Here is a 27,151-nt window from a genome sequence, read left to right as displayed (position 1 = left end):
AGCCTAGTCCAGTTGTTGGGTTTTTTAAATCTGAGAATATTAGATTATTTCAGGGAAAGAAGATTAAGGTTTAATTTTTACGGCTGATGAAAACTTCATTACAAGAGTGGCAGATGAATGGTGTCTCATTCACCAGTTCTCTTTCATGGCATTGTCTGAAAGTTGTCCTGATGCATGCCAAATTATGTATATAACCCAAAAGGCTAAATTCTGACTTTTCTACAAGACAGCTAAAGAAGAAAGAAGTTGCTTCGATTCCCTTCAGTTCCCCATTGCCTGCACCTAGGAGGCAGATACAATTTAGCTGTTTTGCTGTTCCTGCATGAAATTCACCCTTGTGCAGAGTCAGGCCTGGATACAGCGGGGTGAAGGATGCAAACGGATGGTTCTTCATGGTCCACCATGGGACTGATTCTGGCTGGACTGGGAAAGGCAGAGTTGGTGCGCTGCCAGCCTCCCTGCCCTGTGCTCCGGCCAGCCAAAGGGAAGCACAGACGGCACGCTGCCAGCCTCCTTCCCATATGCTCTGGCTGACTGGGGGAAGCCTAGGGCTGATTCCCCCCTTCCTCCCTCAGGAGAGAGGCCGGGGGCAGGATTGGGGCACCCACCAGCCCCTCTGACAGCTCACACACACCTCCACATAAATTCCTGCATACAGTCCTGAGAGTGGACCAAGAGGTTAAGCAGACTATGCACCGTTCCAATCCTTTGTGCTGGCGCTCTGCCCATGGATGGATTTCACTCCTGCAGCACACCAGGGAACAAACTGAGCCGTTTCCAATCCTGTGAACTAAAAGGAGGTGTCTAGGTAGGGTGAGATTGTTCAACTCCCTCTGTGCATCAGATGCAAACAAGTGCTAAGAGACTGCATATACACCTGTTGTTCTACACTGCTTCTACTAGGGATGTAAATGGATAACCGGTGGTGCAGTGCAATGAGTCTGGCCTAGCCATGCCAGAGCAGCTCCTCTCCCACAGTGCAGAGCATGTTGCAATGCGGCCCCACCGGGGTTAACTTTCTAACTGGGTTTTTACCTACTTCTACAGACAATGTTTCCAAACATGCTGAGACTGCTGCCTTCTAACTGTAGCTAGCATCATGCAGGAGAGGGCACTTACTTCTCCTGGTTCTCTCCTCTCTCCATAGTGTAATTATGGCTTCTTAAACCATAAAGGAGGTCAAATGTCAGGGGTAAAATTGAATTTCACATTGACTTCAGTGGGGCATCCTTTCTGTGGAAGAATGTGCATCACTGGGTACCTGTCTGTATAGGGTGTACATTGGTTTCCTTTTTATATGATATATAAAAAGAAATAGCCTTTAGAAGAGTTAAGAGAACATTGCCGTACACTATTTATTTAAATGGAAAATGGAAATATGAGTAACTAACTGCTTCAGACAACAGCCTGAATGACTTAGTGGATACCCCAGTGTCCAATGGTATCCAAACTATTTTGACCTGTCTCTAGTACATGCCTGTTTAGAATAATAAAGGATTTTCTTAATGACAATCCCTGTTACACAGACAATCTGCAGCTCATTTGCTATTCCCTTTTTGCTTTATTTTTAATAGGCCCTTAAAACATATTTCCCCTTAAAATTACAACATCCTTTTCAGTGGTTTTTATTCGTGGGACTTTTGTGCTCATAAACAGTTTGAGCATTCCCTTCACACCTGCTATGCACATGTCTGCCTGAGTGAAAGACTCTCTTATCTATCCCTCCCTGATAGCTAATGAGAACAGTGTTTATACAAAAGCACTTATCACTCCCACTGTGATATCATAAGAGCATTATGTTTAAAGCAAACATGTTGCAAGTATAGATGATCCTGATCTGCAAAGCCTGGATACAGATAAAAACTCTCTCAGTGTTAATGTGCATTTTTCTAGTTTTGAATTATGGTGTGTAAACTTATTTATCTGTATTCGGTAAAACAACTAACAATAGAAATTTCAGAAGATTTTCCACCTACAAAATACCTTTTCCATGAGTCTCTAGAAACACATTACAAATATTATTTTTGCCTTACAACATCTCTGCAAAATAAAAATTATTGTGTTCATTTCACAGAGGAGTAAACCGAGGCAAAGGAAGATTTCCTGATCTGTCTAAAGTCTCACAGCAAAAAAGAGCTAAGTGTGAAAAAGAACCCAGGAGTCTTACTTCCAGGTTCCTTCTCTTACCACCAGAAACTGAATGTTCCTTAGCATTCCATACATTTGTTTCTCCTATTTTTGAACTACAATCCAGTGATATAGAAAACTCTTCTATTGTTCTACACTGATTATATTGTCTTTTAATTTAGGATTGCATATTTTATTTTAAATGTCGAAACTAGTATGAAATAGCTTTAGGTATAGAAAATGTATGTTTCCTTCTTATACAGTTCTGCCAATTAAATTCTCACCTGCAACTCTTGTGCAGCAATTCGGGGGATTATTCCTGCCTCTGCTATTGACATGTGGAGTATCAAGACCAATTCTTTCAAACTTGGGTGCCTAATAATAGACACATATGTGAGTAAGACAATTAAATACAGTTGAGAGTTTTAAGAGCTGTATGTATCCACGGATTCATCTGAAACTGTAATAATGCTTTGTGCAACATGGTACCTTTTATGCATTTGAGTAACTCTAATGTTTACAGTTTATATTGTCCCTGGCTCTAGCAATCACTCTTATCCCCCAGCTTTTTGTACAGTCTATGGAAGGACCCAGTCAATAACATGCCTTAGGGAAGCACGAGGTTGTTCCTTCGTTGTGACCCATACATGTAAATTGTGACAAAGGGTGTGTCTAGACTATAGGGTTTTGTCAACAAAAGTGGACTTTTGTTGACAAAACTATACCTGCGTCTACACTACTGCCGAGTTCTGTTGACATAACATCGACGGAACTTTGCAGTTTTGTTGACGGCAGTAAACCTCATTCTACAAGGAATAATGCCTTTTGTTGACAGAGTTCTGTCGATAGAAGGCGTTATTGCATCTACACTGTCCTTTGCATCTACACTCTCATGTCGACAAAGCGGTTTGCTTTGTTGACAGAACTGGATGTTGTCTAGATGCTCTTTGTCGACAAAGCTTCTGTCGACAAAAGCCTGTAGTCTAGATGTACCCAAAATTGGGAGGGAGTATAGCAGGGAGTAGTCATTTCTGCCATGGCTCTATTTACACACAGGGTGACAGAACTGGCTGAGATTACTGAGCAAGCAATCTGTACCAATCCGAGGTTTTGTGTAGTATTTTCTTGTGTTCTCCTGGGGCAACATGACACAGCCATGAATAGGGCAGAATCTAAATGCCCATCACCCCATGAAAGAAATTAAGTACAGCTGGGGAAACTGAGGGTCAACAAAAGTAAGGCTCACTCCCATCTGCACAACGGGAACAGTATGGGTTACTCCTCTCGCAAGGATTTTGTGAGGCTTAATTACCTCATGTCTGCAAAGTGTTTTGGGAAGCTCAAAAGGAACAAAATTTCCATGTAAGTATTATATAGAGCAACATGATGAGAAGGCATAAAACATTTGTAGTGGATCCTGGAAAAAATGTTCTGAAAATGCTTCCAATTTAATGTAGTTTGGTATCCCACAAGCAAAAGATGTGTTTTTCATAGGCATCTTGCTCTTATACTTTTCCCTAGTGGGGATGGTTCAGCAGTGGGGAGCTGAATGATAAACATTCGTCCTTTGTTCAGTTTCCTCACTCTGGGATTGTTTGTGCCACCGTTACTCATGCAGAGTTGTATCTTACCTCTCAAGCAGCTCATTCACCCTGAAATAGATAAAAGCACTCAAGCGGTAAGATGCTGCACCAGCATGAGTATGAGTATTGGAATGCGGCCCTTGGAAAAGCCATGATAAAAGAACCCAAATCAAATGGAACCAAATAGATTAGCGTCAGGAGTATTTCCTCAGGTCCCTTCAAGCCCTGGTGTAAGTGCTTCAAAATATGTATTTTTAAGCAGAAAGCTTGATTTTCTGGTTAGACAACTAGTCCACCATCCAGCATTGCTTAGTACATTGTAACTCAGTTATCATACAAATATTTGTTTGGTCACTTATTTTAACAATGAGAACCACCTGAGACTAAAGTTCAGTTGCAATTTGTTGCAGCTGCTGTGGCAAGGACCCCCTTGGAAATGTAATTTCAAGAGGATTCTTCTAGTTAAAAAGCCATTTCCTTATGAAGGGGGTTCTGGAAGATAGCAATGGGGGGGGGGGGGGGGGAGAGAGCAAGAACTGAAATTTACAAGCATTCCTGAAGAGCATTTTGAAAGCACCATATTAATTTAAGCAATTGCAGATACATTTTTACCAAGTTAAACAGTTTAACTCTTCCACTAAAACTTTTAGTATAAAGAGGATAAGTTTTGACAGAATTTTGGCCTCAGTGAACACATTATCCTTAACAAAATGCATATGATGTTGTGTACGCCACAAGGCTCTGCTCTGGAGATTGCTGAGAGAGAGAAGGGTAACCCACCTTTTTTCTGGCCCCTTCCAGAGACAGCAGGATCCACGGTTTCCATACAGCTACAAATTCCATGTGTTGCCCAGTCCTGGCTCTCTCACAAGAGCTGGCTAAGTTATTTCATGATGACTAATATTCTTTGAGTCATTCATAAACTAATCCTGATTTCTACTAATTCATTTGTTCCTCATCAGTAATCATTGAGTAGTCTGGATGAACAATTTCAGCTCCATTAGCTGATCACAAACTGCTTACTTCACTCTTTGTGCCACATGCTTGGTTACTTAAAGCATATGGTATCATTCCTGCTTCCTGACTGAGTGATAAACTGAAGACAAAGGCTGACAAAACTCCAATATGAGTGAAACAAGGTGAGTGAGATAATCTTTTTTATGGTATAATAGCTTTGTCTCTCTCACCAACAGAAGTTGGTCTAATAAAAAATACTAGCTCCCACCATGTTTGTTTAATATCCTGGGAAGCTTCCCTGTGGGTTACTTTGCAATGAACAATTTACTCTTCCCTCTCTAAGGGTGTGTCTAGACTACAGGGTTTTGTCGACAAAAGTTCACTTTTGTCGACAAAACTATACCTGCGTCTACACTACCGCTGAGTTCTGTCGACATAATGTTGACAGAACTCAGCAGTTTTGTTGACGCTGGTAAACCTCATTTTACGAGGCATAAAGCCTTTTGTCGACAGAGTTCTGTCAACAGAAGGTGTTAGTGCATCTAGGGTTGTGTCTAGACTACAGGGTTTTGTAGACCAAGCACCTTGCTTTGTCGACAGAACTGAATGTAATCTAGACGCTCTTTGTCGACAGAAGCTTTGTCGATAGTATCTGTCAACAAAACTTCTGTCGACAAAAGCCTGTAGTCTAGACGTACCCCAAATCACTTCAGTCTGCTCCTTTCTGTCCATGAGACAGGCATCCCCCTATCCAAAAGACAACTCTCGCCTCACTCTATGAGCTACTATCTTCCCTGTGAACTATGGATTGGACACTGCCTTTTCCATCCAATTCCTTCCAATGAAGGAAATGCTTATGAATGACCTTCCTAAACCTAGCCTCTTTGCCCCCACTAGAAAGGTGAAAGCAGAATCCTCTATCTGATCATTTATGCTTCCGTGAGGAGACCCAAGAGGAGAGTAAACTCACAGCTCTGTCCTTGGAGCCACTCCCACTGAAGAAAACAGGATTGAGAGCAGATCCTTCCCACTCAATCCTACTCTCTCATGAACTGTAGTAGTGTGTATGGAGCTGAGTGAGGCTGGAACAGCAGAGTCACCAAGTCCGATTCTACCCACTATGAAGAGAGAAAGGAAGAGGATCTTGGCCCAACATTTGCTCCACGGAGCCTTCCCTCCACATGGAGAAGTGGGTGGGAAACAAACATTTCTAAAATCATAGCTTTCACCATTCTGTCAAGAGAAAATGTGAGAGCCTCCTCATTTCCCTATCTCAATAATGAAGAGCAGCTGAACAGAAACTGGCCTGTTCTCTCTAATCTTCAACCCTGAAAGTGGCAGATGAGATTTGTGCAGCCTGTCCTACCTCTACTGGGACAGAAGCCTATAAGACAGTTTCATTTAACCAGATTTGCAACCTCTTCGGAAGGAAAAATTGGGGGAATAAGTAGGTCTCCTAAACTCATCTTTGTGCCTCTGATGCAAAAGAAAGAACATTTTTTTCAAAAACCTAACTGTACATATTTTAAAAACTGAGCTCAATAATGAAACAGAACAAGAAAAGCACCCCAACATATTCTATTTGAATACAAATGAGATACAACTATGAGAGAATGTAGCCAGAAACCCATATCTGTGGCTCTAGAAGCATAAGGCAGATTCAGATGCTTTTGCAAATTGTAAGTTTTAGGAGCCTAAGTCTCATTTTCAGAAGTGACTTGGCACTTAGGAGCTTAAGCCTTAATGAATGTTATTTGAAAACAGGACTTTGGCTTCTAAGTACGGTAACTTAGGCACTTTTGAAAAGGTTTCCATTGTAGCTATCCAAACTGTACCCATCTAAATTAGCTTTGGTATATAATTTCAGACTACTTGTGTGTTGTGCTATGAATTGTTATATGATTTCCCTCACTCCCTTCTATGAATTATGTTTTATTTGCAATTCATGTTGTTTTAGGCGCTTTGAGAATTTCACTAACCCCTGCAGATAGTGGTGGTGGTGGGGGACCTTAAAGTCTAATACAATGCAATGAAACAAAAGGTGTCTGGAAACTACCCTGCTCAGAATTCATCAAAAGTAGTACCACTGAAAGGGTATTTTTTTTCTTTTTCCCCATAAAATTTGTGACTTCCAGGCCCATGTTCCTAATCAGACACAGCAAGCATCAAGGATAAGAATTAGGTATCAGAGATGGAAGCTGACCACTGCAGTGCATTGTTGGTATTCTTTATAATTCCATTTCCTATCTTAAACAAAATGTCAGAATTGCAGTTAAGCAGTCAACAATTCCTGCAGGCCATTGCCTCATTTAATACAAGCTTAATAAAGAGCCAGGGACAGAAGCCTATACTTTCATTCATTGGACTGTAGATAGGTCTACTTTTAAAAGGCATATACAGCCTGGTTCACACTTACATTATGTGGTAAGAATGAGGCAGAGTTCATGTGGAGTTGAGCTACACATCCTATCCTGAGCATCTGCGGAACAATCCACCTTTGTCATTGCTAAAATGTACTAAAAGTTGTACTATTTGCACTACATATGTGCAAAGTCCAAGATTCATAACTGTATATGAACATGATCATAGCAAAGCACAAGCATTTCCTATGGGACTGAAACAAGTGCTTAAGCAATTTGTTGACAAAGGACTTAAACAATGTTCTCTTTCTTTTCTCCTTTCCCCATCTTCACTCATAGAAAGTCCAAAACAGTTGTTATATGAGTAAGCGTTCTATTTTCACTAATGATTATAGATATGCTCATTTCAGAATCAAAGACCTCTGTGGCTATATGCCTAAAGGAGCTAATAAATCATAGATGAGTATGGGGCCAGCCACAAAAATCAGAATAAGTATTGTGAGAACCATAACTGTGAATAAAAAAAAACCAAAAACATGGTTTTGATTTGTACTCTGACCATTTTATATAGTTGTGTATGTCCATGTATGTCTTTCCCCAGATAGAATGTAGAGTCATGTATTTGGAACATGAATTTTTGTAGCTACTTCTAGAGTTGTGTGAACTTTTCAGTCTGAAGCTGAAAACCTGAAATACAATGGTTTTTCCAGTTTCATTTTGAAATTGAAAACTACCCTGTTTTCATGAAATTAAGGGAAAATGGATCTTCCTTTGTAGAAAGAGACAAAATTTCATTGAAAGCAGGTATCTTTTTGAAGATAATTAAGCCCATTTTTGATCAAGGATATATCTGCAATGAAGGCACACCACTATTATATGAATAATCATAATAAATAAATCAAACAAATTAAGATGTTTGTAACAAAAAATTAAAGGTGACACAAAGTGAGACAGAAAAAGGAAATAACTCCTGCCCTGTTCCCCAGCAGAGAAAGAAACAATTTCTATGCACACTTAACAAGACTGCTAACACTCAGCCAATAAATGTCCATATTTCAGACAGCAAAAGATGAGAGCAAAAAATAATTTCTTTGATTGTCTTTCTGGATGCTAGCAGCTCTAGTTACTTACAAAAGTTATTGTGGCTGAATCTAGTTTTGGGCACTGTAGTTAAATTATTCTTGATCCTGTGGATAAATAATTGGTACTATCTTGCTTGTTAGCAATTCAGGATACTGTGGTTATTTTGGTGTCTTTTTGTACCTATTATTGCTGTGTTTTCAGGATACTGTGGTCAATTACTGAGTCTCATGCTGTTTTACTTGCCTGCTTTTAAGAAATCTCGTCTTAGCATTTTCTAGAATGTCTCAGTGTTCATGCTGGTGATTATGTGTAGTTGGGAAACACTAGTATGGAAATGAGCTGATGAATATTAGAGCTACGCAAAGCTCTGCCATTCTGATTCAGCTCACAATGCTTATTGTCATTCGGTTTTGTTATAAGTAGAATCAAAGATCCCAGCTCAGGCTTTAAGCCAGAGCTTTGGTTAAAAAAATGAATTCGTAAAGGTTTATTTGGTTTCAACCTGTGTTATCTTTTTCACTTTTGTCATTCCTCCCATATTTTCAAATCTTTCTCCCTCAACTTTTACCCACTCAGATTTTCACTTGCTCTTTCCTCTAATCTTTTAACCCCTCACTCTTTTTCTTGCTCAGTGCAAAGCTATTGCCCACTCCCTCAATAACTCAGGGCAAAGCTTATGCAGGATCTGAGATCCAATTCAGCTACTCAGTATCTGCTCTTTCAGCCAGCAGCAAGGGAGAAGGAAGGAGTAGGGACTGGGCTAGGATTAGGCAGAAGTGAGGGACTACTAGACATATGCATTAATAAAGAAAGTAATTGCAAGTAGTAGGTGGCTAGAGCACAGCAGAGGGAATGGAGTCAGAAGACAGAATGGACCTGTATCTAGAGTAGTAGGTGGTACTCAAGGTGGCTGGAAGACAGAGGATGGAGTTTTTAGGAAACAGAAGGGTATATGCAAAAAGGAGTGAAGTGAGGTGAAGACAACAGCATACGAATAGTCCCTCTGAAGTCTCTCCTTTCATCCAGGAATAGGAATTTTGCCCACAAAATTGATCCTTCCAGAACAGTGGGGGACAGCTTGCCCTGCCACTGGGTAAACTACACGATACACGGCTGGAAAATTTCAGTTGGCAGTTCTGCTAATCTGTCTTTTTTCATTAATTTTAAATGAGTGATTTTTTAAAAATATTATAAATCCATAATCAAGTTGCCAAAATTAACTATGGTAATTGTTCCTAGAATTCATGCATCTAAATCAAAATTAAAAGGAAAAGTGTGAGGAGGTGATGGCATGTCACTAGGACCTCTTAGAATAGCACATGCTTACACTATTCCTGCTTGCTTGATTCAGGAAAAGGGAGTTAATTTAGTTTCACAGAGCAGCAATTAACTTGGGGCCTGATTCTGCCACCTTTCTTTGTCGGTCAATTAATGTGACTCAGCAACACAGAATCTGGCCCTACAGAGTAAATGGCAGAGCACCTGGCCCTATATGTCTATACATTTTTCCCTAGTGTAGATGCTTGTACATTTCACACTTTTGTGAAAGTGGATAAAGAACCATATAATGAGAAGGAGAGTAACAGGGATGAAGGACAGCCAGAATCCCAGTTTAGCTACTCTGATCTCTCACTGTTTGCTACTACAAAACCGCTAAATTATATCTGGGCTACTTTTAAAGTAAATAATAGAACTGAAAAAATGCTCACTGTACAGGCACAATTTTGATACAAGAATTATTCAAAATCACATTCCTCCTGAATGAATGTGTCTACCCTAAAATAAAAGGCTAGTGGCATGACTGTGGCTGGCCCAAGTCAGCTGACTTGGGGTCGCAAGGCTTGGCCTTGCAGGATAAAAAATGTTGTGGAGGCTTAGGCTGGAGCCAGGGCTTTGGGACTCTTCTTACTCATGCAGTGCCAGAGCCAGAGCTCCAACCAAAAGCCTGAACATTTACACGACTATTTTACAGCCCCATAGCCAGTTCAGCCACTGGTATTTAATTGCTCCATAAACAATCTATGAGGCCAGATTCTGCTTGCCTTACTCAGACAAATAATCCCATTGGCTTCAATAGGAGCTATGTCTGAGAAAGAAGTGCAACATCATCCCTTTCTAAGTGAAAGCATTACGAAGCACCAATCACTAGAGAAAACATATCAATAGTCCAGAGAAATCATGGACTATTGACACATCCATTTCTTTATCTGTTGAAAAACTTTAGAGCTTAACCTTGATGTCTCAGATCATCACAGGTTGTAAATAAAGGTATGAAATACAGCATAGACATATTGGTCTAATCTAAAGAAAAAAAAGCCCTAATTGTTGGCGTTGATTCTGTTCTCCGGCATGGACCAAATTCTTTGCTGGCATAGTTCTGTTGACTCGAGTTGAACTCTGTCAGTTTATACGAGCAAAGGATTGAGCCTATACTTCGAAACTGTCTTAATACAAAAAAAATATTTTATTAGTTTTTTTGTACTTTATGCTCTAATTACTTAGCAAAGCCATTTTCAATTACTAAATAACATAGAAATCTCAAAACTTTAATACCAAGAAAATAAAAATTACTACTATTTTTATCGCATTATCAATCTCGCTATGGAAAAAAACATTAGCGAGAGAAAATGTAGGAAGCTCTGCTCTTTTAACAAACATATCACGTTCCCACTACAATGTTCAAAAGTCTAAATAAACCAAGGAAAAAGTACTAATCTAATAAAGCTCTATTTAAAGAAAATTATTAAAATGTCAGGTGTTAATTGGTTTGTGATATACAATATCACTGTTTATATATTCAGCAGCTTACCAGCTCTGAAACCATAAATGTAAACAAAAATGAACTACATCACAAGATTTTATTTTTTTACTGAAGTGTTGTGTTAATTATCTTACCTCAAGAACAATAGAAAGAAATCAGGTATTATTGATTGTAAATCTTAGTTATTGTCATGGCTATATTTTCTCTCATTAATGAAGCTTCACCCCCACCAAGCCATGAGTCACAAATGGGGGTTAAGCTTCATTAATAAGAGAAAATATAACAAATACATTACTCTCTGAACTCGAGCCGATCCCATATTCCTCATTCAGGATAAACAGCCACTGATTCTAGTGGGAGTTTTTCCCTGAGTAAAGAGTAAAGAAACAGGGTCCCTTGGGCTAACTCATTTGCCTTTCTCAGCCATGTAATCCCATTGAAATGTTGACACTATTCACACGAGTGAACTGAGAGGATTTTGGCTGATACTAGTAAAAATTATAAGAAAACATGACCTGTAAGCCAAGTGGCATCTTCATTCCCACTAAGGACTTTTATAATTATATATAGTTGTCTCAGTGGGCTTTGCCGTAGAGCTTCACTAATTTGTGCTAGTGGCTGGGACATTGTAAATTAGTGAATAATTCAAATTAATAAATAAGGCTGTAGTCCTGCAAATCTTAACATGAGCAGTTTCCTTTGACTTCACTCTGACCACATGAATAGTAATTATCGACATCATACTTAATGCTAAAGACATCTTCTCCTGAATAATGCTGGCCATATTAATACCAAATAGACAGATTCTGTCTTCCATACTCTTGTTGTGTAGTATATAACTCTGGGAACAGCAGTACAGAAATTAAGAGAACTGCTGAGAGAGCAAGATATTATGTTGTGTGAGTATGCATGGCAGAATCTAACTTTTGGTGATTAAACACTGCAAAGAAAGCAAGGAGAATGAATAATATTGTACAGTACTCCTTTGTCAATAGAAAGTTATAATAATTAAGTCACACTCCATTGTATCCTAGTAAATGTAAAAGTAGTAATATGAAACTCCACTGTAGCACCTGCTATTAAACTTTTGCTCAGAGGTAAGGAAAGGCCACCAAATTGCGTGTGAACTACAAAACAATTGTGGTATTTGAGAAGGGAAACTACAAAGGTTAAAAAAAATCAAGTAATTGAGCTTAAAATAAGACCCTAATCACACATTGCTAGTTCTGCATGCACTCATAACAAAATAGTTACATCTAATTATTAAGAAGCCGTGAAATAATTCAGTGAATTCAGTGAGTCTCTTGAATTTGCAGCTTCTTCCTTGCTTTAAAGAACATGTGTTCAGGACAGTGAACAGGACAGGGACCCTTCAGGCACTCAGTAAGTTTCCTTTTCAACGCTGAAAGTTGGCAGCTCCCTTGCCACAACACTGTCCATTGCTTATGAAAAGCAGCTGTATCTGGAAGTGCTACTAGTGCCTGATTGTATAAGTGTATAGATAGAGCTTGCATAGTTTTGCTTTGAAAAATATTGTTTTTATATAATTAATCATTATAATGCACCATTCATGTTGAGACCAAAAGACAATAGAGAGCTGATGACTTAAAATGCTAATTTACTGTTCAGGAAACATGAATGTAGATGTTTTTCAGTCAGATGTGTGTGTATCCAAAGCAGGAAAGGAAAAGGGAGAGGAAGCAGTTGTTCACAGCCAAATTGGGTTCCCATTCTACTTCTGTAAGTGAAATTCCTTTTTATTTCAGCTTAACTTTGCCTTCCCATCCTAAGGGCTGTCATTCTGTTCCCAGCCTAGCATGGCCCTGACCAAAGAAAACATCTGCAAGCATTGCGGGTGTCCCAGAGTGAGTCTCACCCTAATGCACATAACTATGCCCAAGGATTTTATTAAAATATTGGACGAGCAAGCCTTCTGACCCTCATTAATACATTTTCACGCAAGATGATTTCTCCAGTTCAAATCTCCTATTTGAGATTTTATGATGGGTTTCATTTTATTACTAACAACATCATTTTCACGTTGAGCTCTGATTTGACATCATCTGTCCAAACTTGGCTTATTTACTAAATTAATAACAAGCAACTACATCCTTTATTCATTATGATTAATGGTTTTATTTCCAGCTGTCTTTTTGAGCAATTCCAGCAGAGAAATGCTCAAGCCACTCATTTTTTAAGATTAGTGACCCGTTAGTTAATTTTTGATATCTTAAAGAAAAATAAAAGGTTTAAAATTTTATAATGTATCCCTCTTACATTTACTCCTCTAAAACAGTATGCTGTCTTTGACAGTCTTGGAAAAGTGAATTCACTTCATTTTGGAAGAAAAGCTCTATCAAGAAGAAAGGGACTAAAAATCTGACTTTAATAGATTAATGTTAAATGTTAGACCAACGTGAAGTAGGGAGAGGCAGATAGAGAGATCACATAAAAACATCATTTACACATTAGTGAGAGAAGTGTGCATACAAATCGCTTCCTACCTCTCCTTGCCGATGATGATGTTTTGGAGGTTTTCCCATCTGCCTGAGAAGCTTGCCCTTCTTACTCGCGAGTGCCAGTCCCTGGTGGATGCCTGCAGATCTGTTGGTTGCCTGTGTTGGAGCCTCCCCCATCAGGGTGGATTTGATTGAGTTCACCTTGGAGCTGGAGCTGTCTAGCTGGGAGCTCTCCACCATCAGGATCACGGCTAGTAAGAGGAGACAGCAGGAGTACTTATTCCATATCAGCATCATCATCTCCCCCTCCCCACCAAAAGAGGGATTTAAAAAACAGCAGAGGGCTAAAAAGAAAAAAAAACTCCCAAGGTTTGTTAACAAAACAACTCAATTGATTTCAATGCCACACGCTCAGGAAACGGCCGTCCTGGGAGAGACAGGAAAAAGAATTGCCTAAAAAAAAGTACAGTCTATAGGAAATGAGCAACAGTCAGATCAAGTTAAGTGACAGCTTTTTCCTCCAGATTCTTGAGAAGTTCAGGAATTGTTTTAGTGACTGGGAGCAATAAACTATGAGGCAATTGCACCCAGGAAAGCTTCCCACCAGTGGAGTCACCCCGCAGGTTTGCTCAAGCTTCAGACGAAGAGTCAGTTACTTATTTCCCCCCACTCCTCCTCTCTTGCTACACAAGTCAGCAGGGAGAAAACTCAAACCAGATCCAATCCAAGCAGCACCGTCAAGGGCTGGGATTAGTTTTGTTTCTCTCTCCCTCCTTTTTATTCCCCTCCCTTCTTCTTTTTCTTTCTTTTGCCTCAGCCTCTGTAGCCAGTGTTTGTGAAAGGACACGTTCTCCTCCACTTCCTATAGACTAGCTGGTGCTGGGATTCAGGGCTCCAGGCATCTGGCAGACAAGCAGACAGGGTGAGTCCTTGGGACTGGAGACCTGGAGTCAAGATCACTCACACAGGCAGAAACAAACAGACATCTAGACAAACTCACTGAGTTCCTTAGCACAGATCTCTACACACAGAGTTCTCTGACAGTCTCTCACTTTACTCTAGTCTCCCACAGCCCCCTTTACTTTTTATAGCTTTCCACAATGGATTTCTCTTTCCTCCGCCCCCAGTTCAGAGTGACAAAGAATGAAACTGACTCTTCTCCAGCCTTTGCCCCTTGCACCCATCTTTCCAACAGTAGAACTTTCTTCCCATTTTGGCAAGGAGACAGAAGTTGTAGCCCCTGATTTTAGGAACATGGGAGGCTGTGTCTCTCTGTTTCTCCTGGAGTGACCAGCACACCTCCTGGACACATGTACATACACTGTGTTTCAGGGGATCAGCACAGTCAAGGACACATATCCCTTTTTCTGGACTATTGGGATGGCTAAAATTTTGGCACCAAGGGATGGCATTCAGAGAAATCAGGAATTTTAGTGAAGTCCATGATGAATTCATGCTGCTTCAGTGGCTCCCTCGTCAGGGTCTGGGCCCAGCTGCATAGGCACCGGAGACAGAGTGGGGGAACAAAGGATCATTCTGCCCTCCAAACCCCGCCACACACAAACACACTTTTGAAAACCTGCTGGGAGGAAATGAACTGCAGCGTGGCCCAGCCAGCCAGCCCCAAGGTCCTGCTCTCTATGTTATGCGGTGTGCAACATTTCGGCCAGCTCCTGCTCAGCACTGTGCAGTTGAACTCAATTGCTGACTGCTGAAATGACAGCAGTTGCTCTTTTTGGCACCAGGGACTGGACAGATCTAAGGTACAGGATGGACCAGTCACTTGAGGTCCTAGTCTTACCAGCAAGGAGAATACGAGGCAGTGGAGAAGAGGGACAGGGCTCCATGAGGGTTCAAGCTGGTGGGAAAGACTCCCTTAAGGGCTCTGAAAGTGTCACTGGGTGAAATTTTTGTGACCCCCCCCCCCCATACTCCTGCTGTGAAATTTACTTTAAAAACCTGTTCTAAAATTGTAGTCTTAATTATCTGGAATGGGAATAAAAGTTGCATTCTGCCTGAAAATGATACATTGTTGTATATCCTGCCAATATGTGTACCAAGGTCCCCAAAATTCCACTAATTAAAAAAATGACCAATCATTAGTAGTGTGAAGAAAAATTCAGTAATATGATACATCTTGGTATTGTAGTTTTAAAAAAATCCACAGATCACAGATATAAATCTTTGTCCTGCCAATTTTTGTGCCCATGTCTCTAAATTCCTTTGTCCGAATAAAGAACACCTTCAACTATTATCAGTGCACCAAAAAATCCTGAATATGGCACATTTTTGGCACTGCAATGCCACAAGCTTTTGGATGTGAGATGCGGATCCTGGCAATTTTGGCACCCCAGTTCCCCAAATTCAACCATCTAAGAACACATCCAACAGCTGCTAGTCTGCTAAAAATGTGAAAGTATGGCACATCTGAGCATCACAGCACTGCAAGCAACCAGATCTAGGTGTCAGAGAGTGAACTGGGGACTTGAGTGCAAAAATCAACAGGACCTGTATAGATCTGGTTTTTACCTTTTTCCTATTAACTGCAAAGGACTCACTGCAAAAGACTCACCCTGAGTCATATCTTTACTGCTGCAAACCCTTGATTCCTTAGCCAGTGCATGTTGGTGTAGTAAGTAGCAGGAGGGGAGAGAACATAGGTTATTTACAAATTTAAGTATAAGCAGTAACTTTTTGGGAGGTGAGGAGTTCATGGGTTCTTTTCCTTCCACGGGGCTCCTCATCTGAAATAGAATCAATCATTTCCACTTATTATAGCCCTTTACATGGTTGGGGGGAGGAATAAATGAAACTTCATTTCCCTTCTCCCTGTTAAATCAGCAGTGTGTGAGAGGAAATCACTAAGGCATGCAAAGAGGAGGGAGGGTAAAGAGAGGAAAGCCCCTGAACCAGTATCCTTTATTCTTGCAATTCTCTGAGCTCTGTTGCCTGCCTGTGAAGCCAGGGCTAGATCCTTTTAAAGAAGATAAGGAGCGGTGTCTCCAGCAATGACTTCATGTGAAACAATTCCTTATAAAGTCTTAAAAGAACACAGAGGGTTGCTCCTGCCAGCATGTCCCAATTTTAGGCTTTGTGGTAATCTGGAAGGAGCTTCGGGTAATGGGGAAGTGAACCTATAAAAACTTCAACTCAAGCCTTTGATTTTTTTTTTTTTTTACTGAGTTTTACATGGAGGAATTTTTTTAATCTCTTTTCTCTTATCCAAAGAGGTAGTCAGCTTCCATACTCATTTTTAGTATGCATGGATTTTAAATTATTTTAATTTCTGAGAAACGCAGATTACATCCCGGATAGAGCCTGGATATTAAATACATAGGGGCTTAAAATAAATTGCGCTGCTTAATTTAGAGTCTGATTCCAGAATAAGAGGGGTCCTTGCTTTGTGGTGATTTTTGAATTTGCAGCTGTGTATAATCATGGAAGGCATTTCTACAGGAAAGTTCCAAGTGGAGAAGGAGGTAAGTGCTTTATAATTTCCCGAGGAAAGCGATGAGAATATTTTCCCCCCTTTTTGTTCGCACACTTTTTCCTCATGTGATCTGGTTCATCAGAAACCTAAAAGAGAAAGCCAGGGCAATCATCTATCAGGGCAAAAGCAAAAGGGTACTTCTCAAGGGGCTCATTCATTTCACATATGGGCAAGCCTTTCTCTTATAACACTACTAGTCTGATTGGGAACTATGCAGCAATTATTTCATGTGTTGAAAAGAAACTTCTCTGTAATAAAAATTTTAAAGCCTTTGAAAGATGCTAAATTCACAGAAAGCTAGTGAGGTGAGATCTGAACAGACTGCACACAGAACAATTCCTACCATCATAGCCAGGTAGAAAGAAACACCCTATCAGCTCTGACACCCCTGGGGGCGCTCTAATCCACTCAAACATAAATCAACCTGAGAGGAACAGGCTGACACAGTAGCTCACTGGTTCATCACGGCAGAAAGAGATACCCTGAATTTCTTTCCTGCAGTCAGAAGTGCTCTCAGGTTTGGTCAGAAGCTAATGTACTGCAGAGAACAACTACCATCCAAATTACACCTCTTTCCAGCAGTGGATTTCACAAAGCAGCCTTCCCTTAGCACTCCCTGAATTATGAGAAAGGAGCAGAAAGATAAAGTTTCACAAGATCTGCTTCCTATCTCAGTTATCACTCCCTGACAGTGTGCAAAATCAGTTTATAACTCTTCTTAGGTAAACAAACCTTCCCCTGCCTTGTACTTAAATTGATAGCATAACTTCTACCAGATTTCTGGATTATTGATCAGAAAATTATAGGTGATTATATTAGACAGCCATATGGATTGAAAATGTGATCCTTCATCAATAGTTTAATGATTTTTGTAAGCACTTTGAGGCAGAAACAGTGTCTCCTCTATGCTTTGTATAGCTAGAAAACACACTGAGCATTTAGTAAGGGTATGTCTACACTACCACCCTCGTTCGAACTAGGGTGGTAATGTAGTCAACCGGAGTTGCAAATGAAGCCCGGGATTTGAATTTCCCGGGCTTCATTTGCATATTGCCGGGCACCGCCATTTTTAAATGTCTGCTAGTTCGGACTCTGTGCCGCGCGGCTACACGCGGCACGAACTAGGTAGTTCGGACTAGGCTTCCTATTCCGAACTACCGTTATTCCTCATTTCACTACCTAGTTCGTGCTGCGTGTAGCCGTGCGGCACGGAGTCTGAACTAGCGGACATTTAAAAATGGCGGCGCCGGCAAGATGCAAATGAAGCCCGGGAAATTCAAATCCCGGGCTTCATTTGCAACTCTGGTTGACTACATTACCACCCTAGTTCGAACTAGGGTGGTAGTATAGACATACCCTAAGAGACAGAACCTTCTCCCATTGAAATGCATGTGAATTTTCCTATTAAATTTAAGGGAGAATAGAATGAGGCTTTAAGTGAGTTAATTAATTGTGACTGTGGATGTGGTTCTGTTTCCTAACTGAGGATATGCCCAATGACTTCAATCAGATTTTTGTCTGAGCAAACGTTGCAAGATCAAACCTCCATATTAACACTGTCTACTGTATTTAAAAATACTTTCTGTAGGATCAACAGAAAATGAAGTAAGGATAGGCAATATCCCAAACTTGTTCCTTCTGGATTATAAAAGAATGGTAGTGAAAGAGATACAGAGAGAATCCATGAATATAAAAACTAGTGTAATGACCTGATCCAAGTATCCACAGCTCTCACTGAAACCAGTGGCAATTAATGGTGCTGAACATCACAGAAGAAGCACTGAGCAGGTAGCTGGATTGCACTCTAAATCTGATTATTTGTCTTTAAATAAAAACACATATCAAGTATGTAATCTGAACATGAATGAACTGACAAGATTCCCATTAGCTTCTATGTTTCTAGTATAAACTCAAAGAAAAGAGAAAAATGTGAGGTTCCGAAGCTGGTACAATAGTTAGTCAAGTACATCCTATTACCATTCTCCTGAATTCAGCGGAGGAAGGAATCGGAAATAAATATGACCCAGAAAAAGCATTGTATAGACGATGGGGGGAAAAATCAACTGAGAATCCAGCAGTCCAAGAAGCTAGGACCAATTATTGTATGATATGTTTCTTACATGGGATTCCTTGGAGTGAAGATTGTCTTGCAGCATCTCACAGAATTTGGAAAGGTTTCTATTGTTTCACCTTGACAGGTGATTTTCAATATTAGGACTGAAGATGCAAGTTTTAAGTTTCACTCTAAGTGCATGTAGGCCAAGGGGCTGTACAATTGCTTAAAATGTGTCTTTTGCTCCCATTCCACCCACATCTCTTCCCAGAGCTCCTGTTCCGTTCTCTGCCCTGGCCCTTTCTCTCTCCTGTCTGCTCCTATCCAACCCCATCAGCTGTTTGCTTCACTCTCCATCTGCACCTATTTTCTGTCTCCAGTTCTTCTGCCTTTGTCCACCCCACACAATCTCTTGTGCCTTTACTACTGTTGCTCCTTACCTGCTGTCTCCCTCATTCTCTGCTTCGCCCACATCCCACATTGCCCCTTTTCCCCATCTCATTCCTTCCCCCACTGAATTCACTATGGCTGCATTCACATGGTTACACGGTGAGATGGGGGGACTGCAATCTCCCTGCTCAATTCCAGAGCCTAGAGATCAGAGGAGCAATTGCAAGGAAAGATTTGTTCAGTCCCCACATGCACAGGACAGAGCATTCTCACTCACTCTCTCGGAATAGTGCATGAATAATCTAGTCAGCACCAAGAGCTATGAAAGGACGGGGTGCGCTCAGTGTGAATGAAATCTTCAGATAATTTAGAAGACAGACTCTATGACAGTCTCTACTGAGAATGTGTAAACAGATTTTTCAACAGCTCATAACTTGGCCAAATTTGAGGAAATTTTCACAGGGACAGCAAAAGGAAGGTACTAAATGAAACAATGAAACAATTCTTTTTAAAAAACACATGGAGAAAACAATGAATTTTTAAAAATAGGTGAACTGATTTAGCTTACATTCCTGCCCCCGCCCCCTCGGCACATACATACACACAAATTAAATCAGCATGAGGCAAACACCTGCCATGGAAAATTTCTGTCCAAATGGGAAAAGAGTCTGGAAAAATTATAAGCAACTGAAATAGGGTTTATAATTGGAAGTGTTGGAGGAACATTAAGTATAGATGGCGCTACCAGCTCCGCCAATAAATATTAAGAATACTGTTCTTGTCATAAAAATAGCTGAAAACACAAATAGTGAATCACAGTAAGATACAAACTAGGCTAAGGGATAACAATAGGGTTAGTCAAAAATCTTCCAAAGTTATTTGACAGTTAATTGGGTTTATTAAAATATATTCTCCTCCCTCACACACACACAGTTTCTATTTTCACAGAAAATTTGGAGGCTATAGAACTCTTCTCACTCATTCCCCCAATTAATGTTCTTGTTTCACCAAGAAAACAAAATCACTTTGCTTTGGGCTGAACCAAAAAAAAAAAAAACACATTTTGGTCTTTTGATTCAGCCAGCGAACCTAAAAATTGATTAATGGAGGAAAATAAGCTTCCATTTCCTCCTTGTATCTTTCAGGAAGAGGACAGCTTCTATAGTTAAAATATGATTAAATAAAGCTCTCATTTCTAAAAATGTAAGTGGATATCTCCTTGATGTATTTATCCCTCAAGTTTATTTCTGGACTTGTTTTCTGGGTACTGGGAAACCATTTTGGTTGTTACATGAATGTTTTTAAACATACTATTACTCGTAGAAATATTTTTTAGACTTGTTCTAGAAATATACCATGGTGTTTGCTTTAATTACAGCTGGTCATGCTTTTTCATTCAAAACATTTTCTACCCAAAACACAAAATGAGCTTTTTTGGGAAAAGCTTCCAGTTTTATGATTTTTTTCCACATTTTTGGTCAAAACATAATGCATTTTTAAACGTTAATTTTTCATAATTTGACATTTTTACCCCTGTTCACCCTTCGTACCACAGAATGTATTCATTATGGCCAACGTTTTCATGTATTTCCTCTTAAAGTTTCAGTGACAAAAGGAAAAATGAAGAGGTCAGGATGTTTTGAAAAAGTTAAAAACTGGCAGAAGGAAAATTGGAAAGAAGGAAGGAAAATTTTTTTTAAAAAATCATGGAACTCATTTTACTCAATGGCAAAAAAGGAAAAGCCACACTTTTTGCTTAGTTACGGGTATTAAAATTTGGTCCATGATTTGACAGCTGATGTAGTCTTTTTTGAGAGAGAAAGAGTTCAAAAAGGAGAAATATTCTTTTTCAAACTTTTTGAGTGAAAGGGTCTCAATGAGCCTTCACTTGTCTAAGGTGACAACCTATATGTGAATAATATTAAAGGCCAGATTTTAATCTCACATTTTACACTAGTTACACCATAACTTAATTGAATTCAGTCAAACTATTCCTGATTTATACTAGTTTCTGGTCCTAATGTTTTTATTCCACTTAAACAAAATTACCTGATCTTCAAATTGAATATGCTTTTCATTCTTTAGAATACATATTTTATGAAATACATTATATAAAATAAAGATGCATTGTTTGTGTTATTGTTTTTTAGACTCTTCAGATGCATTGAATTTCCACCATCCCTTGCAACAGCTCTCACAGACCAGATATAGCCAGTGTTTCACTTCATGAGGCCCTACTCGGCAGTTTTATGTCTTACTGAAAAAAACACAGCCAGGGTCATTAAACATTTTTCATTTTTGTTTGGTCTCACTGAAGAGCGTTAAGAGAGGGAATACTTGAAAAGATGGAAAATAAACTTACTTTTGAATGCCCAGCTGACAGAATCTTTGCTGCCTAGGAGCCATTTCATCCTTGAACACAGCTTCATACTTTCACTTTCTATATTAAGGCCAGTAGAAATTCTCAAGGCAGAGTAGCATGAAGAGTCTGATCCAAAGTCCACTGAAGTCAATGGAAAGACTTCCTCCATCATCAGTAGGCTTTGGATCAGGCCCTCAGTGCTTAAAGAACTGGGACTCAGATCCACAGAAGCGATCCCAGATTTAGGCACCACTGCAATTCACAAAAGTCCTGCTTAGTTGTCACCTAATCCTATAGGCACCTAAAGTGCTGCTGTTACAGTCCCTTAAATTTCTGCTTGTACATAACAGGTGTCTAGAGACCTATTATAGCACTGCCCTTCAGAGGGTTCAGTAACACCTATCTATCCTGCCTGTGGAGCCTGTTCCAGTATGTGGGCTCAGAGTCTGCCTACCACAGGGGAGGGGAACCTTTTTTAGGTTGGGGCTGCTGGCCTACAGAAAAATCAGTCGGTGCTGCACACAAGTGAGAAGCTGAAGGAGGGCTGGAGCACCAGCACGGCTCCACCCCCTCAGCATTGGGGAGCACCTGATCTTCGGGGGCCAGATCCAGGCAAGCCGGGGACCACATGGCCTACCAGATCAGGGCCTATTCAAAAGGCAGCAAGAGTAGGAGATGTGGGTGGCTCCTACTTTATAACTTTAGCCTGATGGTTAGAACACTGAGATGGGTTGCAGGAGAGCCTAGTTCCATTCTGCCACAAGAGTGCCTTAACCACAGAATATAGCTCCTAAAAAGGGAACAGGAGATGTCATGTTCTCTCATAGTTTTGTCTAATTTCTAACCTCTCATTCCACATAGAGAGGCAAAGGATGCAGTAATTTATCAAATGGGTTAAAATCCATATTAAGAGATTTTTTTCTGATGATGACCAGTACAGAACATTGAGGTAGTATTAACTAACTGGCTTGGCCTATCACAATTCAGGATTTACATAGCTCATTTGTCAATAGTTATTAACCATTCAGGATTGGGAATCAGTGTCCCTGGCGCAAAAATTTTAGACAGAAATACGCAAGAAACAGGGTACAAAACTGGCTAATTCCTTTCCATTCACGGGGACGCAAAACTGAAAGGTTTTTTTTTGTTTTGTTTTTTTTAAAGAAAATGAGTAATCCTATGGCACCTTCTAGACTAATAGATTTATTTGGCATAAGCTATTGGGGGAAAAAAACACTTCATCAGATGCAGACACAGCTACCTCTCTGCGGGTATGTCTACATTACAGCATTTTTCCAGAAAAACAGACATTTTTCCAGAAAACTATATTTACATCCACACTGCTATTGTGTTCTTTCGACAGCAAGTCTAAAGAATGGAGGGGGTTTTCTGACAGTAGTAAGCCTATTTCTACGAGGAAGAAGCCTTTTTCTGAAAAAGCTTTTTCAGAAAAAGGTGCATGTGGATGCAGAAGAGGAAGTTCTTTTGAAAGAAGAGGCCTCCAGGAAATAACACAGGTGCCCTGGTGGCCACTCCATCCATACTAATCATACTTTAATGCAAGATAGCATCCAATGAATGTGTATGCTATCTTTCAAAAAAGCATATCGCTTTTTCATTGCGCTTTTGGTGTGTGGATGCTCTCTTTCAAAAGAAGTTTTCTAGAAGATCTCTTCCAGAAAAGCTTCTTCCGAAAGAAGCCTGCAGTCTAGACATAGCCCGAGACTTGAAAGGTCTTACTCCAGCAGCAATCATTACGTACCAGAAAAAAAGCAACAGATAAAAGGGTCTTAGAAGACTTAGTCATTTCTATTTAGTGAAATATCCAGTAACAGAGAAAAAGATTTATATTCCCTAAAAGTTATTGTACTATGTAACAAAGAAAATTATACTATGATAATTAAATTTAAAGATCATCAGGCAATATTCTTACAAACTGAATAGGACAAATTCACTCCTAGTAAAACCCCACTGAATTCAAAGGAGTTACATCAGAAATGAATTTGGTGCATAATGTATATTTTTCACTATTAAAGGGCCACCTTTTTTGTTTAACATTAAACCAGTGATGGAAAGTAGCCATATAGAGGTCAGATTAGTTATCATGGCAGTACTTTCTGACCTGAAAAAAATCTATGTACCTATCTGGCTCAATTGACTGGTCAGCCTTGTATATAGTTGCCTGGCATTGCTGACCTGGTGGCAGCTGAAGCATGTTGATGGGTTTTTGTCCAAATACTAGAGGTAAAATCCTGGCTTTACGGAGTAAATGGCAAATCTTCCATTTTCCACCGAAAACTTCATCCTTGGTCTCATGGAATTACCAAAGAGTGGATTCTCTCATCTGCATCTATTGGAGAAAGTAAAAGAGGCAATAAACTAGGACATGCCTTTCTTAGCCAGAGAATGCCTGAGCAGAACTATCAGCAAAATATGTAGGTGCAAGTAGGTAGGAAGACAATAGGGAGAAGAAATAGTTAGTGCCCATGAAACCTCATGATACAATCTACATTTTTGTTAGTCTCTATGGTGCTGCAGGACCATCCATTGTTCTTTAAGTTTTTTCAGTTAAATAGTAACATGGCTACCCCTCTGAGACTAGTAAGGAGAAGAGTTTATCTTTCAAAAGGTCAGTTAATGCCTAGCTAGTCTGGTGGGGGAAGTGCAGTTGCCGTCTCTCATCTGATTTGTTTATCCAGTCCTCTCTCCTTTCCCCTTCCTCTGTCCAGTTTCTTTCTTTCCTAGGGTCACTTAATGGAAGAGCCCTTCCAAATTCACCCCTGGAGAATTCCACTGAAACCAGTCAGTCAAAATACTACAGGGTGCATTTGGTCCCTTGCCTCTTTCACTCATATCCACCACGGGCAGCTCCATGTTTCCGCATAACAAGTACCAGAATACGAAACACTGCAGCTGCCAAGAAATGCAGAACAAACAGATTTACATGTTTTTTCCTTTATTTCCATCATTTGACCCTTGCTTTTAGTTCTAGGAGAAACTGTAACTATATTTACATGTTTAATCTAGAAGAAATGTTAACTTTTGTTTAGATGGCTATGGAGACTTTGATCTTTGGCTTTGATTTTCCAAATTTTTTTAAAGCAAAACATAATGTATTAATGAAAACATTGAAATTGTTGGTTTTTAAGACTATTTCCCATTCATGCTTTTGATTCTTTCATCCCCTGCTAGATCTTCTTTGGCTTCCCTGAAGTTTTGTAACTTTAGTTCAAAGTCCAAAAAATTAACTTACGTTGTATCCCAACAATGTAGGCAATCAAATCACTCTGATTGCCCAATTCATTTCAGTCATAGCTGATTCTGAATCAGCACAGAAGTATCTGGCATCAATACGGTGCTAGAGCCTTGTTACCTACCACAATAATCATAAAGCCCCATGAATGGAGAGAAGAAATCTGGGGGAGTAAGAAATTAAAGATTTTGATGAAAGAATATGCATCAAGATGTACAAGATAAAAACAGCCGAGGGAGAAAAAAAAATATGACAATATGAATTTGGGGTTTGTTTCTTTTATAATAGAAGTTCTAGATCTGTGATATACTTATTGGCTGTGTCTACACTGGCCTCCCTTTCGGAAAAGGGATGCTAATGTAGCACTTTGGAATAGGCAAATCTGCGGGGGATATTTAAATATCCCCCACGGTATTTGCATTAACATGGCTGCCGCTTTTTTCTGGCTTGGAGATAAGCCGGAGAAAAGCGCCAGTCTGGATGTGATTCTCCGGAAAATAAAGCCTTTTCCAGAGGATCTCTTATTCCGGAGAATAATGTATATTTTTCACTATTAAACCTTGTGAGGAGGGCTTTAAACTAGGTTCGACGGGGACAGGTGAGCAAAGCCCACAGGTAAGTGCTGAATGTGTGCCACTGGGAGATGGGTTGGAAATGGGGGGGGGGGGCTACAGCCTATAATGGCAAGGAGAAAGGAGGGTCAGGACACAACAGGGAGGCAAGATCAAATCAGTATCTTAGATGCCTATATACAAATGCGAGAAGTATGGGTAATAAGCAGGAAGAATTGGAATTGCTAACAAATAAATACAACTATGATATCATTGGTATTACAGAAACCTGGTGGGATGGGATGCATGATTGGAATGTTGGTATGGAAGGGTACGGCTTGCTCAGGAAGGACAGACAGGGAAAAAAGGGAGGAGGGGTTGCCTTGTATATTAAAAATGTACACACTTGGACTGAAGTGGAGATGAACGTAGGAGATAGCTGTGTAGAGAGTCTCTGGGTTAAGCTAAAAGGGGTAAAAAATGAGGGTGATGTCATGCTAGGAGTCTACTACAGGCCACCTAGCCAGGTGGAAGAGGTGGATGAGGCCTTTTTTAAACAATTAACAAAACTATCCAAAGCCCAAGATTTGGTGGTGATGGGGGACTTCAACTATCCAGACATATGTTGGGAAACTAACACAGCAGGGCACAGGCTATCCAATAAGTTTCTGGACTGCATTGGAGACAACTTTCTGTTTCAGAAGGTTGAAAAAGCTACCAGAGGAGAAGCTGTTCTGGATTTGATTTTAACAAATAGGGAGGAACTAGTTGAGAACTTGAAAGTGGAAGACAGTATGGGGGACAGTGATCATGAAATAATAGAGTTCATGATCTTAAGGAAAGGTAGAAGGGAAACCAGCACAATTGAGGTAATGGATTTCAGGAAGGCAGATTTTGATAAGCTCAGAGAACTTGTCGGTAAGGTCCCATGGGAAGCAAGACTGAAGGGAAAAACAACTGAGGAGAGTTGGAAGTATTTCAAAGGGATGTTGTTAAGGGCCCAAAAGCAAACAATTCCGCTGTGTAGGAAAGATAGAAAATATGGCAAAAGACCAGCTTGGCTTAACAAGAAGATCTTGCATGATCTCAAAATAAAAAAGGAGTCATATAAAAAATGGAAACTAGGACAGATAACAAAGGATGAATATAGGCAAGCAACACGGGAATGCAGGGCAAGATTAGAAAGGCAAAGGCATAAAATGAGATCAAACTAGCTACAGGCATAAAGGGAAACAAGAAGACCTTTTATAAATACATTAAAAGCAAGAGGAAGACCAAGGACAGGGTAGGCCCACTGCTCAGTGAGGAGGGAGAAGCAGTAACAGGAAACTTGGAAATGGAGGAGATGCTCAATGACTTCTTTGTTTCGGTCTTCACGGAGAAGTCTGGAGGTGTGCCTAACGTAGTGAATACAAGCAGAGAGAGGGTAAGTTTAGAAGATAGGATACACAAAGAACAAGTTAAAAATCACTTAGAAAAGTTAGATGTCAGCAAGTCACCAGGTCCTGATGAAATGCATCCCAGGATACTCAAGGAGCTAATAGAGGAGGTATCTGAGCCTTTAGCTATGATCTTTGAAAAATCATGGCAGACAGGGGAGATTCCAGAAGACCGGAAAAGGGCAAATATTGTGCCCATCTATAAAAAGGGGAATAAGAACAACCCAGGAAACTACAGACCGGTCAGTTTAACGTCTGTCCCAGGGAAGATAATGGAATTAAG

General features: G+C 40.0%; 1 protein-coding gene across 2 annotated transcripts in view; it reads right to left on the bottom strand.

The window, feature by feature from the left end:
* Positions 1-21,691, bottom strand: part of DKK2 (dickkopf Wnt signaling pathway inhibitor 2) — a 75,922-nt gene extending 54,231 nt beyond the window's left edge. Inside the window, exons 1-2 of one of the 2 annotated variants that reach the window (XM_025182724.3) lie at positions 21,626-21,691; positions 13,376-13,581 (exon numbers count right to left, since the gene is read on the bottom strand). In XM_025182724.3, the coding sequence (XP_025038509.1) occupies positions 13,376-13,581; positions 21,626-21,674 (255 nt within the window). In that variant the 5' untranslated portion in view covers positions 21,675-21,691. Of the gene's footprint in view, positions 1-13,375; positions 13,582-14,330; positions 14,440-21,625 lie in introns of those variants that run through there. The other variant, XM_075929703.2, reaches the window with a different exon arrangement.
* Between the last annotated feature and the right edge of the window lie 5,460 nt (positions 21,692-27,151).

This window comes from Pelodiscus sinensis, chromosome 4, assembly GCF_052426305.1.
Source record: "Pelodiscus sinensis isolate ZL-2025 chromosome 4, ASM5242630v1, whole genome shotgun sequence".
NCBI classification, from domain to species: Eukaryota; Metazoa; Chordata; order Testudines; family Trionychidae; genus Pelodiscus; species Pelodiscus sinensis.
This window is presented reverse-complemented; position numbering and strand designations above follow the sequence as displayed.